Below are 18,966 nucleotides of genomic sequence, written 5' to 3'. Positions count from 1 at the left end.
GTGAGTTTGGTTTGGAGAGAAAGAAATGAGATAAGATCGATTTTCATATTGTTGGTGGAAATCTCCTCTTATTTAGGATGTGATATGAACAAATCGCTTCCATCCTTATCTTGTGATTTGAAGGGGCCGTGTATCTGAGTAAGATACGTACTGAGTAAGCTAGGGGATATGTCATCATTGATTTACAATTATACTCTTATTAATAGTCGTCGACTTGTTATCTAATCGAACAGATGCTACAAGATCAACCAATCAAACGATGTTTTCATCTTTATCAAAAATTTCTCATGATGCAATATGTCAATAAATTTAAATTTCTTCACATTTTTTTAGTCATAATTTTATACTACTCTAATACTAAACATGTAACCAGTCGGCAAAAGTCTATAAATTAACTTCACACGAGTAGTATAGACTACGAATAAATAAACCACGGGGGTTAATTTGAAAACTTAAACTTCGAATATAAATAACCACAAAAAATTAACACATGTTGCGTATCTCCTTTTCCTAACCTCATTACTATCGGATACTGAACCCTAAACCACCGCCGCACACCACCACCACCAGCCACCATGACCACCACCGGCAACGGACTAGACATCGAAGACGGATTTCCAGCCACCAAGCTATTCAACCAAGGTTACTCATACACCTACGATGACGTCATCTTCCTCCCACACTACATCGATTTCCCAACAGATTCCGTACAACTAACCACCAAACTCACCCGCAACATCACTCTTTCGGTGCCATGTGTCGCTTCACCAATGGACACAGTAACTGAGTCATCCATGGCGGTTTCGATGGCGGCGTTAGGTGGTATAGGTATTGTTCATTCCAACAACTCTGTTTCAGAACAAGTCAGTTTAATTCGATCAGTTAAGTCGAATCGAATTCCTTTTGTGGCGACCGAGTTTCGCTTCGTGTCGCCCGATGAATGTATTTTGGACTCTGATGTTTTTGATACAATGCCTTGTGTTTTTGTAACCGAAAACGGTTATAAAACTGATAAAAAGTTGTTAGGATATGTTGATAAAATGACTTGGGATAAGGTTTTAGATAAAGAAGATAGGGTTGGGAATTATATGATTAAAAATGTAATGTCGTTATCGAATTCGTCTAGTTTAGAGGATGTGGCTGCTTATATAGCATCCAGGGAATTAAATTTTGTGCCTTTGGTTAATGGGGAAGGGGATGTGGTAAATGTTGTGAGTGAGACGGATATCGAGAGGATTAAGGGGTATCCGAAAGTTGGGGCTCCGTCGATAGGGAAAGACGGGGAATTTTTGGTTGGGGCGTCGATTGGGACGAGGGAAAGTGATAAGGTGAGGTTGGAGAGTTTGGTTAAAGCGGGTGTTGATGTGATTGTGATTGATAGTTCTCAAGGGAATTCTATTTATCAGATTGAATTGATTAAGTATGCCAAGAAGATGTTTCCGGATTTGGATGTGATTGGTGGGAATGTTGTTACGATGTATCAAGCTCAGAACTTGATTAAGGCTGGGGTTGATGGTTTGAGAGTTGGTATGGGGTCTGGTTCTATTTGTACTACTCAGGAAGTTTGTGCAGTTGGTCGCGGACAGGTAGTTTGTCAAATTATTTAGCTAATACACTCCATAATTTGCTGCTTTTTGTGTTGCATACTTGGTTGCTGATCACTTAGTTATTATTTTTCAACCCGAGACTGATTTTTAGTATCTGTATTATCATATATTAATATTACTATGATGGGTAATTTATGTTATGTGAAAGTAAAGTATAAACTAAAGAAAGTTGGAAACTTTTTAATTTAAAGTATTTGTTTCCCTGTATTGTAGGCGACTGCGGTGTACAAGGTATCGTCGATTGCTGCACAAAGCGATATTCCTGTTATTGCAGATGGTGGCATTTCGAATTCAGGGCATATTGTTAAAGCTTTGACACTTGGGGCTTCAACTGTCATGATGGGAAGCTTCTTAGCAGGAAGCCATGAAGCTCCTGGAGCATATGTGGTTCAGGTAACTTATTTTGAGCTTTATTAAGTGTCAACCGGAACTAATGTAATTGGCTGGGATAAAGATACTCTTAGTCGCCAAACGTCTAAAAAATCATTGTTCTTCTTTATAGGCATTTCATGGTCGACCAAAAAAACCCGAAAGGTAGGGATAGTTACATAATGTTGCCTTTACTTGAATATGAATTACATATTTTCTTAATTGACCTCGTTACTTGTGTGAGTTGTGTCTTCCGATCTGATTATACTGACTCTAAAATATTAGCAAAATCATAATGATAATCAGGTTCTGCCACACACTCCAAAAAGTGAATCACAGCTGCAAATTAGATACACATCCAAATGCCTTTTAGTCATCTTATATAACAGATACCATCATTGATCATTCCTCTTTCTTATATGTCTTGTTTTTGAGTCTCCCAATAACCATTATTAAAATTCAAATGTTATATTAGCACCAGCTAGAGATTTGTTTTGGGCTATTGTATCTGTATGCTTATTGCTAAATCCGTGAATAGTGGATGATATTATGGGCTGTATCTCATTCCTTTTTGCACCTTGCAATAACAGAATGGCCGTCGGGTTAAAAAGTATCGAGGGATGGGATCTCTTGAAGCTATGACAAAAGGAAGTGATGCTCGGTACCTCGGTGATACAGCTAAAATGAAGATTGCTCAAGGGGTTGTTGGAGCCGTTGCAGATAAGGGTTCTGTATTGAAGTTCATTCCATACACTATGCAAGCAGTTAAACAGGGTTTCCAGGATCTTGGTGCTTCTTCCTTGGAGTCAGCTCATGAATTGTTGAGGTCTGGTACTCTGAGGCTGGAGGTATGGCTTAGTGTGTTCTGGTTTCATTTTTTATGAATTTTCTCTCAACTACTTGCTTTCCGTACCAATTTTTATACAGTTGCATCCCCCCACACGGAAATTGTAGTAGTTGATTGTGGATAAGTGTCCATTATTTTATAGGAACTTTGAAAAATAATAATCGGGTACTTATCTAATTAGATCATCTAAGGGAAAATTTAGGGGTAGCTAGGTAATTTCACATTTCTTGAGGATCAATCCTAACCACCTTTTACGAATTTGATCATATATTCGCCCAACTGGTTAAGGGGATCATTGTTATGTTATATTGCGGTAATCACTTTAACTCACATCCAAGCACCCTCTTTGTACCAAAATCATAAATAGAGACAAGTTGGTTGACTGGACCACCGATATTTGTCTTTTTTTTTAACAGCAAGAAAAGATATATTATATAAATAAAACAGGGGACTTTTAGCAAATAACTAAAAGCCCACGATTACAAGCCATACAATTACAAGTACAAACACGATATCTTGGAACAAAACAAGTAACATGGACCTAGATACATCTCAATTAAGATAATTTTATCTTTTATCTTGAATGTTATAATAAATAATTATATGTGATCAAAGTGATGGTTTTATTAAGATAATTTTGTTTCTAAATACTCCGTAAATAGGAAGACTCAAGCATCATGTCACATATTTGCTTCTGATCTATTTGTTCAGGTTCGAACAGGAGCAGCACAGGTTGAGGGAGGAGTGCACGGCCTCGTTTCGTATGAAAAGAAATCTTTTTGACCTTCTCACATCCGTAACCGTCCTCTTTTCTGAGCTTTCTTTACTTCTTCCTGGCCAGACAAGGGTGTACATATGCATTGTTCACTTATGCAATGCAGAAGTTGTTGTATGGTACAAATACATCATACAAACTAGAACAGTGTTTGCTATAAATAAACTATCGGTTAGAGACGATCTTCTTGCTAATAAATTAAATGTTATTACTGTTCTGGAAACATGTAATTTTGTACTATTGAGAATTCAGACTGCTTTTGAAATAATTTGGTGTTTAATTTATTAAACATGTTATATCCTTCATGATATTCACTCAGTCTGAGATGCATATCTTAAAAGGTTAATAAATAATGGAGTATTATATAAATATCATAAAGCTTAAGTTATAAACTTATACATGATGGTTATTTATTTATTTTTTTCTCATTTCCTCCTAAAATGGTTTAATTGTCTTCTTTGTCTATTCGTATTATATAATGAGTATTTCGTATTACATATTTGAAGTTGAGATACTACACACAATGCTATACTGTCTGTTTATGACTTGATGCAATATTGCATTAGCAAGTTCAATGCCTTGTGCAAGTTTAAGCGTCAACAAGGATTGTTAAACACCTCTCGACACACCTTTTGTAAGCCCTGAAATCTCTTCTATATCCAACTTGGTGACATATGAAGCTATAAACCAGGCTTCTCAACATACCATCACCACATTAACTTGCTTTATAATACCTTCAATAAAGGAATTGCTTCAAGCGACACTTCAATCAAATTATGACTGCGAAACTTCAATCAAATTATGACTATTGTCAATATAGAGAACTCCCCACAAAATAGATACCCAATTTAAATCTGTTAATTAAAAACATTAATCATCTAAAAATCTAAAAAGAAATCTCAAAGCATCTACTAATTGATGTAGCTCCATTTGCAAATTAAAATTAGCTAACATTCAGCATTTCAGCGACCCCTACAATAATTATTATTGGTATCGTACTACTGTATTTGTTTCCTCATTCATCAATATCGATTTATACTCATACACAGCTACTGCCTACACACATTTTCTACCCATCCTTTCTCTTTCTCTCCCATTTTCGTTAGACCCCCGTATTTTTTATTTTCATTTTTCTTTCGAACAAAACCCACAAGCGAAAAGATCCTCAAAAACACCAATAATCAATGTAGGTAACATTTTCTTCTCTCTGCCATTATCTTTAGCTTTGGTGTTTTTGATTGAAGATTTGAGCTGCCTATTGAGTTTATGGCTTTAATGAATTCTAATCTCTTTTATAGGAGAAAGAAAAGAAATACAAACCAAAAACCGTGTTATGACCACCGATCCTCTACTGCGAAAATGGCCATTAGTCCCACACAAAGGTGTGAGGTCATGGTCATTACCATCACGAGTCGGCCACGAGCTTTGTGGTGACAAACACCCCCACCTTTTTATAATTCTTCTTGTTTGATGGCCTCAATGTAGAAGAAAGAGCACCATTAGAATGGAAGCCCATGTTGAAGATGAGGGAGTTCCAGTTCTCCCTCATAGTATCATCTTAATTTGTTTGCCTGCAATCTATTTTTTGCTTAGGATAAATCAAAAAATAGATTGCGGGCAAACAGAGAATGAAGATGATACTTTGAGGGGCGAACTGGAACTTCCTCTTCTACAACAGGGGCTTCTATCTCTAGTGGTGCTCTTTCTCCTACATTGGCAGCCATCAAACCAGATGATTTCTAAAAAGGTGGGGGTATTTCTGTAAAGATGAGAAGGCTATTCTGTAACTGTGGCTATAAAATCTTAACGAGGAATTGAAGTGAATGACAAACTTATGTATGTAATGTTTGATAAAAAGATATGGCAGGATGGTGTAATTAAGCCACGATGGTCAAACATAAATCGAAGGTGGGCAAATGATCGACAATCACATTAGTGAAAGCCAATTTGTAGAGTTATCTACATTTGTAAATAGTTGTTAGAAAACTAATTATGTGATTAGTATGATTGTTATTGTAGTTACATGTTAATTATCTTTGTATTTAAGCCACCCTTATGTCTTCATTTCTTAAGTAATGAAAATGTTTGGTTTCACAAGTTCTCTCTCTGGTTAATTACAAAGAGTTCTAAAGAGTTTAAGGTCCATAACATAATATAATAGCACTAAAACATTTTGAAACCTTTGTTTTTTTTGAACCTTGTTGTTGTGTAGTCATGTCAAGGCAATGAACAACCTTGGATGGGTCAATGGTCATGATGTAATGTAAGACAGCTCACAACTAGCCATTTATGTTTGAAATGCCTTTTATGCTCATGGTTTCCTTTTTGTATGTCTTGTTGGTATTATGTAATATTGTAATGTAATGCCTTTTTATGGACGACGATGAGTTTCCAATGCAATTTACCAAGCGGTGGTCCTTGTATCACTTGTCATTTCTAATGAATACTTTTTATGGTTTTTATTTGTAATATTGTATAGTTTTGAACCGTATTTGTTTTGAGAAGGTAGTATGTCATTAACAAAAATCTTTTTTTTTTTTTTTTACATTAAAACCAACCTTCTTTTCATTACTATTACATATATTATATAATATTTTTACACTGATCCATATATTTAGGAAGAGTTATCAATTTGAGACATAGAAAGTCTTCATTATTGATACATGTGAAGTTGTTTTGGTGGATGAAAACTTCTTTTTCCCCCTATTTTTGACATTATGTAAAGTTGATTTAGAAATTGAAATTAAAGCAAATAAACACAAAATTGGTTATCAAAGTTCATAATATTCGTTTCTACATTTGTTATATCTACATGAAGTTGTTTTGGCAATCGAAAACTAGTCTGTCTATAATTATGGTGATCCATGTGAAGTGCGTTCAGAGAAGTTGTTACCAAGCTCCCAATCCATGTGACATTTTGGTTATACATGTGAAGTTTGATTTATCAAATGAAATTAGAGCACACGATGAACTCCAAAATGTTATAATCATACTTTGTAAGATGAGTTTTGACTAATAAATTTGATAATATGGGTATGATGAGTTTTGTTTAGAAAAGTAAGATTTTCAAGGGTCATAATAATTTAAAAACGGTTATCAGAACAAAGTCACTTTTGATTCAAAACCATATACGGAGTTTTTGAAAAACGAATGAAACAACAAACAAGGGAATTTTAAAGACACGTTGTTCGTATAATGGTTTTTGTTATATTGATTCAAAACTATATGCGGAGTTTTTGTTCTGATATTTTTTTTACTAAAGATTAATTTGAACCGTTGGTAGAAAAGGTCTAACCATAATTGTATGCCTTTTTGCTTGCCTCTATATTTCGAGCTTGTTGCCATTATTAATTACTCCAATTGATATAACCAGAAATTTGTATTCCTTGTTGCTTTCTTGTACCTTACTTGCTTGTTACGATTATTATTCTACGTGCGCCAACGGCTCTCATGATATTACTAAAAGAAATAAAGAGAATAATGAAGCTTTCATATGAAATAGAGTTGCATATCTCATTTTTACACATCAATATATTGGGAGGTAACCTTTTTGTACATAATTGTGGATTGTGAAAATTTCATGACACACGTGCTGATTCACATGTTCATGGTCACATGAACTCCTTGCTGTTATTATTTTAATACGAGTACATGTTTTTGCTTGAACTAATTATTAAGAACGAGTTGTCTAACAAGTCCATTAGGCTACAATTAGTTACTAACATGCTAAGTGTTTGAATTCAACCTATCTATCTCATCTTTAAATATTTGTTTGTCATTCAGTTTGGGACCTAATAAATGCTTTGCTAAGTGCTAACTGATGTTCATGGTTGCTGAAACAATTAACCTGGTCAAACCTTTTACAAACAAAAAATTGTTGTAACAAATAGAGGGACTGAATATCAGGACCTAAAAGCCTAAAAAATTTATGACTTTTGCATAGATATAAACAAAAACTAAAAATATAAAAAAGGGAATGCGATTGTCAGAAGTCGAACCACGGTCAATTGCTTGGAATTGAGGTAAATATCATAGAGTATGTGCTAAACCGTACAAAGTATTTATATATGCATTTTTTTCTTGCTTTTCTCTAATCTAATAATTTAATAAAATTCTAATTTGTTGTTTTATTATCAAAAACAATAAACGTAATTGTCAAACCAATGCTTTTCAACAGCTGTATGCGTCAAGTTATCACATTCGCATGAAAGTATGAAACAATAAATGAATAACATGTTTAGTAAAATGGTTCTCATCGTACATGCTTATCTGTTATCATAAACATCACTTAGAAATGATTTTTTAAAATTAATATATACATATATATTGTATATATTTTGCATTTTTATAGACAAATTTTGGACCTAAAAACATCAATGGAAATTGAGGTTGTAGGAATTAGGTGTTGAACAACTAATAAAAGCAAATAACAATGTTTCTAACTCAAATGCCCGTTTTAACTCGAACCCAATCGATACGATTTTCAAAGCTGCCCGTATTGACCCGAACCAATTTTGACCCAGATCCATTTTGACCCGTCACCTAGCCCAACCCAGTCCTTACATTTTGCGACCTCTAGTAAGAGGCAGGGAGTGGTGGATCTTTAAGGCCCAATAACTTTTTAATTTAGCCCAACTTAATGAATAATACGAGGTTTGGGATGGACTTTGATTCTCGACACCCATTTTAAAAGTCACCTACATGCTACATGAACACATTCTATTCTATCAGGTAAAACATGTTTCAATTCATAAAAAATAATAATTGAGCTCCTTTCCAAGATCCGATAAAACACATTTAATTTGCAGTGTTAACGAAAAGAGTAACCAGATGATAAAAGTTACTCGTATATGTAATATAACAAGAATAAATCAAAAATATAAAGACAACATATATAGCAAAATTCGGGAATGTTAGAATATGTACACTGTAGAATTAATTCAATAGATGATTATAATTAGTTATTGACTATGAGTTAAGTTAATCGTTTGAATCTATAACAATAAAAGAACTTGATAGTAGACTACTTGATAATCTCAAAAGTATAAATTTAAATAACTTGATACTTTGATAATAGACAATTTGATAGTTTATGATAAAAAAACATAATGTTAGAAAACTATATATTAGGTTGTTCGTGTATTATATTATATACGTAACACATTGGGTATATTTGAAGTGGGGTAAAAAATTGTAAATTCTGAAATCAAGGATCTAGAAGTGAAACATTTTACACATATAAATATAAGGAGTTAGTAGTACAAAAGAGTAATCGAAACATTGCTATTATAGTCTTCTTCTTTCTCACACTGTATCTGTAAATCTGTAAATACAGCTTCCATTAAAATTCAAACCCAAACTTATCTAGACAAATTATTACCCCATCTCTAAGCATTATTTGAAACTTAAGTATGGCTGCCAATGAAGGAGAAAGAAGCGGTTGCAAATGTAGAACAAAGGCGACAACCGCTAGAGATCGAAGCCCCTCCTGCAGTGGAGGAGGCGGTTCCGGGGGTAAGTAACATGCCCCCACGTAGTATTATCTTCCTTCTCTGTTTCCAGCAATTATTTTTTTTCTTTATGTAGTTTTGATAAACCTAATAATAAATAACGGTAGCGTAGAGATCACCAAAGTTGACATACAAGTCGATTATGTCAACTTTGGGATACCAAACGGTACCACCGTAACACTCGAAGCCGATATAAGTCTTTGAGTTCAACTAAAAAAAATTGGTGACGTCAACCCGTCCCCAGACTTGGGGACATTCAACTTGACGTCTAATATCATTAAGCATAATCCCATAGTGTCATTCGCTAACAGCTCATTTCAGATATCTGAAAATGAGCAATTATTGCGACTCAAGTTCAAGGCGTTTGAAACACACTTAACTGATGATCAAATGACGTTGTTTCAAAAACGCTTGAGTAAGGGAAAATCATTACATGTGTGGCTACACCTCTATGGGGACCTTAAATGGCATGTTAAGCTGAGAAGATTACTCCTCGTTAGAGGCAGTCACAAGGATACATATTTCAGATGTGATTTCCCTTTTAATGGTAGTATATATGAATTGAAGTTAGGATCATGTAATTTGTAAGTTAACAGTTTGCGATTAATAATAATTTTGATTTTAATTCCATCCACTAAATATTACAGTAGTTGGTATCTATCATACTTTCATCAATATTTAATATTTTTTTGCTTAATTGGTTACTAATCAAATGCTAGCTAGGTAGTGACGTTTAAGTTATTTTTGTTATTAATTTTCAAGGCATGACGTATAATGTTGTTTATGATGTTTAAAATGATCAACATAACCTAATAGATCGAACATATGTATCTTTACACTTTTTATTTTATTCGAGCATCATATCGATCAGTTGTATTTGGATCATCACACAAATTAAATGTATGATTTGTGGTATGAATTCTGATTGCTACTCGTGGAAATATAACCATTTCTTACTAGTGCAAAGTAACTACTGTTTGACAACTTTGACCGTCTTCAAGTAAATCAAGTTAGCAATATTTAGTAGTTCTCAAAAATATGGAGGGATATGACGTCGTATGAATATACAAGGTGTGATCAGAATGCTACAGTATGATGCTTGTTCCTGATATCTGGGCTAATTAAAATATCAATATGTCAAAGTCCAAAGTTTTTGGGCATATATAACTGATTCAGTTGCTTTAATTTTACTCTCACGGGTTATTAACACTTGACACGTATAGACTTTCGTTGAGGCCGGGGTGCTCCCTTTCACATATTTGGGGGTCCCAATTGGTACACAATAGAATGGCGTCTTAATTTCTAAATGGAATTATCGATTGGTAGTGGAGTCACCCGAATCTGTCCTAAATAGTTTACCTAGCTACATACTTTTAATCGTTTTTCGAAGCTGTTGCTATTATGAATAACAAACTGGATGTCATCTGGAAGTCTTTTTGGGTGGGTAGGTGGGGTTTGGGGTAATGATTATTAACATGACCCTAATATAATACTCGGATACAAAGATGATAAAAAATTTTTTTTTTGGCCCCCACCGTTAAGGCTTTCAAGATCCGCCACTGGACGGCAGTGAAGTGGTGGTAGCTACAACGAGTAGTGTAGGTTATTGACATAAACGTAATTGATGTAAAACAAACTACGTAATTTTTTAAGAGTTAAGGGATATGAGTCGTAAATTAATTCATTAAGTTTATCATGTAAGTTAGAAATAATTGAGTTGATGGAGAAGGCCACAATTACCAGAACTTTAATTATTTGTGCTTAAAATTAGAGTGGAATAAGTTGGACTTTTTTTTTTTTTTTTTAGAATTCAAGTATCATTATAAACTTGTCAGTTATGTAAATGTAAATGTTATTTTAGTAAATATAATTTTGAACTACATAGTTAAGTATTAACATTTCAACCAACTATACAACAAACACAAAAAGTTTTATCACATTGGTGATATGGTAAATCTTCACCTTTAGACGGGTGATCCATGCACATCTTAGCACAAGCATGAAGTATGCAAGGATTTGGTGCAAAATCATAAACATAAGTTCGTGCATTATCATCTGTTTAACAATAAAAAAAAGGACAAAACATTAAATATTATATAAACACTCGTAGTCAATAACCATAGTTTGTTGGTTATTTAGTACGTATGTTTCTTTTCTGACATCTAAATATATTAAATGTATGAGAAATTGAGTTAAATAAAATAAGATTTTATAAAAATATTACCAATGTTCTTGCAAAATTCTTCCGGGGAAGTAGCAATTCCGTTCATAATATTTGTAAACAACATGGAAACAAAAAGAAACCACATGATATTCTTCATTATTAGTTGCAAACTCTTTAAAGTAAAGTTATGTTGTAACATTTTACTACTTGGCATTTATAACCAATACTTTTCTAATTAAATGAAGGGTTACTAAGATTTCATGGTAAAAACCGTTTCATCTAAAAATAATTATAGGGTTTGCTAAATACAGCCTTTAGGGCTGTGTTTAAGGTGCATAAATTGTTTGTACATTTACCATGAAAATCAGGGGATGGACTTTTAATATGAAAGGTACAAGTTTTTTTATGCACGTTAAATACAGCTCTTAGGGCTGTATTTAGCATTTCCCAATAACTAAATATACCAGCTAATTTTAAGAACTGTTTCATCTAAAAGTAATTAAATACTAGTCAACATCTACAATTTTTAATTTAACACATCATGTTCGCTATAAAAAATTTGTCGTTTGTACCCACCACTTTTTAAAAATGCGAAAAATTTTCCTAAGTTGTTCGCACTTAAAAATGTGTACAAATAGTTTACACTAAAAAGTGTGAAAAAAGTTACAAGTTTCACATTTAAAAGTGCGAAGAAAATTTTTACACACTAACAAGTGTGTAAAATATTAGATTTGTATGCACTTTTAAATGTAAAGATAATTTTTTCGCGGGTGATTTTTACGCACTATAAAAATTATTTCTTCACATGTAATTTTTACATAAGTGCGAAGAAATCGTCCGCGAAGAAATGATCTCCACACTTATAAGTGTGTAAAGTATAAAATTTGTACACAATTATTAGTGTGAATATTTTTCTTCACACTTTTAAATGTGAAGCTTGTAGCTTTATTCACGTTTTTTAATGTAGACTATTTTGTACACATTTTTAAGTGTGAAGTTTTCAACAAAATTTTTACACACTTTTCAAAAGTGTATAGAATAAAGTGTGTAGAAATGATTAATTTATTGTAGTGGTTTTATTTGAAGAGGAATTATATAGTTCACAAACATTTTACCAAGAAACTTGTACAACACACTTTTACACATGTAAGTTGTAAAAGTAATTAAACAGTTACTAAGCGATTGATGATTTGTTTTAAATATTAATTTCATATGTTATTTATTACGTTATGGCTATATACATATATGTATGTTGTCTTTAACTGGATATGTTGTTTTATAATTATACTAGTGCTTAGACCCGTACGATGCACGGACAATCCTAAATAATCTTTCTTAAACTTTATTTTAAGATTGTATCAATGAATAAATATAACTCAGTTGGACATAATAAAAATATTCTTATGAGTCGATTAATTTAAAGAAGAAGAATGCTAGATATACCTTGGGATTTATTAATGATACACGAGGGTTTAAAACGCGTACATTGCATGCCGGAGAGAAATTATAAAATTGATTGCCCATAGTAGGCGCATATAAGAAGGATTATGTTGGTTACCTGAATGTGATAGGTATTATGAATTTTCCCCCACTTTGATATATAGACCCGCGTGGATGCGCTATAACCTTAAATAATTTCTTTAACACCAGTTCAAGCATGCATGTAGCGAAGTAAATGTACTCCTATTACAACTAATGACCATTTAAAAAAAAATATTGACTTAAAATGCACAAAAAAAGTCTTATTTAGCAGTTAGCACTAAAATAAACCAAATATACCTTATAATTTTCATCACAAATTTGATAGGCTGTTCTTTGTATAAGATTTGAAATTTGTTGATCATTAATTTTAACTCCAATAGCACCAGTGGCATCTACAATCCTAACTTGCACATTAAACCTACCAAAAAAAAAAAAAAAATAGAGATACAATTTTACCACACAACTTAATGATTATAGAGTTTTAATATGAAATATAAATATATACCTAGGATTGATGAGAACTCCTTCCTTGTTACATGAACAACAAATCCACATTTTGTTGTCCCTTAAAGCATCAATAATGTCGACTTCATCCATGTAGAGATCGGTTAACTTAACTTCTTAAGAACAGTTCACACATTCCATTGAATACCATAACTGGTCGGTTGGAATAAAACCGATTGCTGCAACAACAACCACTTTAACAAACTGTCAAAATGAAAATGTTTATACATTAGAATGTTAAAAAGCTAGTTATAAATTCGAAAAAAAGTTATGTTAAAAAGTAATCTAATCAAAAAAGAAAAATTCACAAAAAATGAATACTTATATGTTCGTCCATCAGGATCATCTCAATACTACCTATGTTATTAACATCTCCATATAAAGGTTGCTTCCATAGCCGCAAAATTCTAACCGTTATCGTACATGGCGTATTATTTGGACGCAAATTTCTAATTGAAACATGGTTTAGTGAAGCCATGCAAAAATTGATCTGTTATGTGTTTACATTTTGAAATGTCTTAAAACTGAATAGAAGTGACCTTATATAGACATAGACATGCAAGGAAGTAACCGCCACAAGCAATACACGAATGGTTACACATTCAAATTTTCGAAAATTTGAACTTCTTAAAAGCATAACTAATCCGTAGACCTTCCAAGGAGCAATATTGTAATAATTTTTGGGCTTTCTTGTATTTTTAAGCATGCCACATAGGCAATAACTAACAAATTTTAAAGTGAAATTTATATAATGTAGAGATGTTTGTTATTTTACCAATATTCGTGTAAACATGCATGCATGTATCTACTGTATACGTAGTAATTTTTTACCCTTGGTTCTCTAACGTAACTGATCGAGGTCAGATTTGACAGGTAAATCACCATATACTCGTATAAAATATTGTAAATGGTTACTTTCTTTTTACTAGTTTAATGATCAGTTTTATACTTTTAAGACAATAATGACATCACATAATTAGTCGATCTTTAGACTTGTGTTCACAAGAAGAGCATAAAATATACTACTATTTTTGTGAACGAATGAAACCAATAAGTTCATAACATTCTATTAACATGCATATAACTTTATTACCATATGATCATCCTAACCTACACAAAATACGAAAGCCACAAGTAGAATAATAAAGTTCAAGTGCTAGTTGTTTTCAAAATGAATATGGTTTTTCCAGAATAGGAATTGTAATCTGTATAGCTTTGGCTTCTTATGTGGTATATATATGGGCATATCTACCAGTTTGAACTTTGAAGTCTTATTGTAAATATATAGCGCTCCATTTTTGTTGGTTACTTGTAATATATACTTCAGTACTTCACATTTCAAAAAAGAAAAATGTGAAAGAAAAAAAATTAATAAGAAAGCCAAAGACTATTTGATTGTTTGTTTGTGTTAACTCCATAGTCCATTCACCTCTCTAAAACTGAAATCTAACTCCTATACATACTTGTACGAAATATCACACGGTATAAAAGTCACAAAATCATTCTTCAACGGCGCTAGTTAATTATTCGAAGTGACACCCTTTGCATCAAAACTTTTCATAATCAAATTGTGTTGGTTGAGATGAAATGTATTTTTGACATGTATATGAACCACACTTGGCCATATACTCTTAAAAAGAAATGATCGAAGAACATAAAAGACAAAATTACTTAAAAGAGGAGAAGCAATTATAAGATCTAAAACGTATAGAAATAGAAAGAAAAAAAAAATTGAATGATCACATGAAAACCAATCAATATAGCTTTGACAGAACAAGGACCACTATTTTGCTAACTTTTACACTTTTGTTAGTTTTTAATATAATTTGTTGGATATCAAAAACATCATTGTTTGAACTACAAAATGGCCAAGAGATATGTATATTCACTTTTAAGACGTAACTAGTATAATTCAATGCTCTGCAATAATGGTAGATACGTGATAAAAGCAGAAGAAGACAACGAAAGCACCGGTCATCCCACAATGTGTGGGCGATGCCCTGAAAAAGGTAATGACACGTGAAATTTACAACTCATGTGTAACAAATGTGGTTCTTGACTCTTTGACTATGTGTATTTTTGACTAAGTGTTAGTTAATCAATATATGTTCTAGTGCAATTTAAGGTTCAATTGAGTGCAATGTGTTCATATGGGCCAATTTATTGTTCAAGTTGAGAATTATGTGCTAGTCGAGATTATTAATAGGTGCTAATCGATTTTTCACTTAGATGACATTCAAGCTAACTAGCAAAATGTAAATGGATCCTACCCATGGGTTGTGCCCAACCCATGACCCACCCAAGTTAACCCAACCCTATCCCTTTTTCCCCACCCATTTCTCCATCTCTTTCTCTTTCTTATTTACTTACAATCACACACGCTCAAGCTCTCAATCTCTCTCTAATTTAATTCACAAATTTAATGGTGTTCAAGTAGAAATCATAACAAAATCATCATCCTTATCATCATTTTAGCATAAAAAAATATTCAAGGTTTCAAGTGCAAGAAAAAGCTCCATTTAGGTCAAATTCGGGTTTGGTTGCTTGTGGAACTTTTGGTAAGTGTTTTCTATCTCAAATTCATCATTTCTTACTTATAAACTTGTTTCTAGTTATAACAAAGTGTTTTCGGGTCACAAATCGAGTCAAAATGGATTAGGGTTTCATTAGGGTTTTGGGTTGATTTGTAAGGATTTAATGATGGATTTGATGTTTTGGGACAAGATTATGATATGGGTTATGTTCAATGATGTTAAAATATGGTGATTTATGCATAAAAATGTGTTTTGGAGTTTCCTTAGTCGATCTTGGAGTCAAAAATCTGCCAGTAGGAGCACGGCCGCTCAGACAGACGCCCAGTGCTTCTGGCTGCAGTTTTCCCATAACACAGATGCTCACACGGCCGACCGTGCGAGCGGCCGCAGTCTTTCTGTTCCTTCCCCAACTTTTCGTTCGGTTATCGGTCGACTTTTAATGATCCAAAACTTGTTTAATGGTCTTATACTAACATCCTAAGGTCTACAAAATTGATTAAACACATTTCTAAACACTTTGATTTTCATGTCAAATTTTGGTGCTAAGTCATTGAACCGTGTTTAACCAAAACCCTTTATTTGTCGTTTGAATGCCTCGAATCACTTCTAAAACACCTTGGGGGAAGTTGTGGTATTGTATAACTAGTGTTGACCTTGACTTGTATTGTGACACGTATTGTTAGGTTGTGGGCATTTGACGATTGTTGGACAACTTTAATTAGAGATTCACTCCTTTTGCCAATCAATGTGAGTTTTCGTAGCTTCCCTTACTCTTTTAAGAGTCGGGCTGAAAAGTGTACTTCGTGCAGGACGACATTTGTGATTTACATGTTGTGCGATGGTTTTGTTGATGTGCCGATATGTGATTCGTTGTATGATTACTTGTGTATGTATTATGAGTTTGTTTAGGATAGTTGGGTATATATGGAGGATGATAATGCCTTTGAAAGGTTGGAGATGTGGTGGGAAGGCTGCGGGTGACCCTATATATGAACATCAAAGGCCTTTCAAAAGTAGTATCATACGATGTATATACACATGGAGTGGTTATGTGTGTGGACAATGATGGTCATGATGATCAATATATGTGCAATGAATGCAAATGAGGGGCATGATGACAATACAAACGGGCACTTTTAGTGCTTGATGACATTATACGGGTACGATACGTACTTGATGACAATTATGGATGACATGAGAACAATTGCGGGACATTGTGTGCAAGTGTGAGATCATTGGTCATGTTAGATACTTAATTGATGTCTAAATTCTTGTTCTTTATGTTTGTGTATGTGATGGATGGCTTTGGTACGTGTTCTTGTTCCTTCTTTCCTACGAACTCACCAACCTAGTGTTGACATTGTTTAGTACACTTTTCAGGTAACCAAGATAACCCTAGAGCTTGATTGCATTGCTAGAAGTTGGACTATGACCATGGATCCGTGATTCATTTCCCATTGATGGGACTCGCTTAGGATCATAAGCCATCTTTTGATATCATTTTTGCAAAACTCTTGATGGTTGTATGCTCCTTATGCTTTTGTGACTTTATAACTAAATTGTTGGGTTCACGGAATCCTTTTAATTTCATATAGTTTCGTTCTACGGTAATTCCATCTTGTGTCATGCTTTCGGTGCATTTCGAGCCTAACTCGGGGTGTTACATCATGGTAATTAAAGAATATATGTGATAAAAATTGAAGACACTAAACTTTCGTGGCAAAAGTTAGAAAAATGAAATTTTTAAAAGTAAATTAAGTAAAAGAAATAAAGTTAGACGACAAAAAGTAAAAAGGTTAAAAGTTGCATGCCAGGAATGGAAAAAAGCTTGTCGAAAACTAAAAAAACAAATTTATATGGTGAAAAGTAAGATAATGAAACCTTCCTGGCAAAAAACAGAAAAATAAAAGTATAAAAAGTAAAAAACAAAAATAAAACTTTTGTGCGAAAAGTAAAAGAAGCGAAAGTGGTACCTGTGACAAAAGTAAAAGGGTGAAAACTTTAGTAATGTAAAAATAATTAAACTTTCGTGTCAAAAGTTAGAAAAATGAAAGTTTAAAAAGTAAATAAAGCAGACAAAAAGTAAAAAAGTTAAAAGTTTCGTGTACTTGATAAAAAGTAAAGAAAAAAAGTTATGTGGTGAAAAGTAAGATAATGAAACTTTCGTGATAAAAGTTAGAAAAATAAAAGTATATATAAAAAGTAAATAAAACAAAACTTTCTTGCGAAAAGTGAAAGAAACGAAAGCAATGTGGCATCAAATAAAAGGGACGAAACTTTAATAAATTTATGTTATAAAAAGTAAAGAGAATGAAACTTTCGTGGCAAAAGTTAGAAAGGTGAAAGTTTAAAAACTAAGTAAAACAAAACTTTTGTGTCAAAAGTAAAAAAATTAAAGTTATGTAACAAAAAGTAAAAAGACAAACTTAAAAAAAAAAAAAAACAACAAGCAGGTAGTTGCGCAACTACCTATCAACCTGATTTACTGTTCATCGTTACTGTTCATTATTCGCTTTCTTCTAATAAAAAATTATCATATATAACCCCCGCTATAAAAAAAATTAATTAAATCAACCGAGGAACGAAGTGAACATAAATGGTGAGGCTAGTTTATATCTAACTAGAGGCTCACACGATATGGTGACAATAGTGTGGTAGCGGCGGCAGTAATGGCGGTTTTATATTGGGGTCCGTGGGGGTCATCACCGTTTTTTCGATTAGTAGTGCTAGTATACCCGTATTTTGTTCGAAAAAATTTATGTATATTAAGTCGGCCCTCAGGGATTATTTTTACAGATTTTTTTTGATATGTTTAATGAATTTAATAGTCCAATAAATTTTACTTTTTTAGTTTTTATAATCTACGGTTCACTTAGCCCATCAATAATTTTTATGTTTTAGGCATTGTCTTTATCCTTTTCTTTTTTTTTTAGTTTTAACAACTAAGGCGAGTCTAAATAGGTACAGAAATAATGAATTTAATTCTTTACTTGACGAAGTGACCTTTTTATATCAAGTAGAGATGTCGGATATAAAAGCTCCATATACATCTACTCGATTTCGGCCTCGTAAAAATACTTTCATGTTACATTTGAACATTACTACCGAGTGAATTTGTTTACAGCTACATTGGATATATAAATACATGAGTTGGATAATAGATTTGTTCAAAGA

The 18,966-nt window shown here is 32.9% G+C and overlaps 1 protein-coding gene and 1 long non-coding RNA gene across 2 annotated transcripts; both read left to right on the top strand.

The window, feature by feature from the left end:
* The first annotated feature begins 487 nt into the window (after positions 1 to 487).
* Positions 488 to 3,882, top strand: LOC122599748 (inosine-5'-monophosphate dehydrogenase-like). The gene is made up of 4 exons (XM_043772309.1): positions 488 to 1,586; positions 1,821 to 2,000; positions 2,567 to 2,824; positions 3,535 to 3,882. The coding sequence occupies exons 1-4, from the start codon at positions 576 to 578 to the stop codon at positions 3,604 to 3,606; spliced, it is 1,521 nt and encodes a 506-aa protein (XP_043628244.1). The 5' UTR covers positions 488 to 575; the 3' UTR covers positions 3,607 to 3,882.
* Positions 3,883 to 4,751: 869 nt separating this feature from the next.
* Positions 4,752 to 5,699, top strand: LOC122602346. The gene is made up of 2 exons (XR_006324218.1): positions 4,752 to 4,788; positions 4,897 to 5,699. It is a non-coding gene; the product is annotated as an uncharacterized LOC122602346 (long non-coding RNA).
* The last annotated feature ends 13,267 nt before the right edge of the window (positions 5,700 to 18,966 follow it).

Source organism: Erigeron canadensis, chromosome 5 (assembly GCF_010389155.1).
Source record: "Erigeron canadensis isolate Cc75 chromosome 5, C_canadensis_v1, whole genome shotgun sequence".
Taxonomy (NCBI): Eukaryota; Viridiplantae; Streptophyta; class Magnoliopsida; order Asterales; family Asteraceae; genus Erigeron; species Erigeron canadensis.
This window is presented reverse-complemented; position numbering and strand designations above follow the sequence as displayed.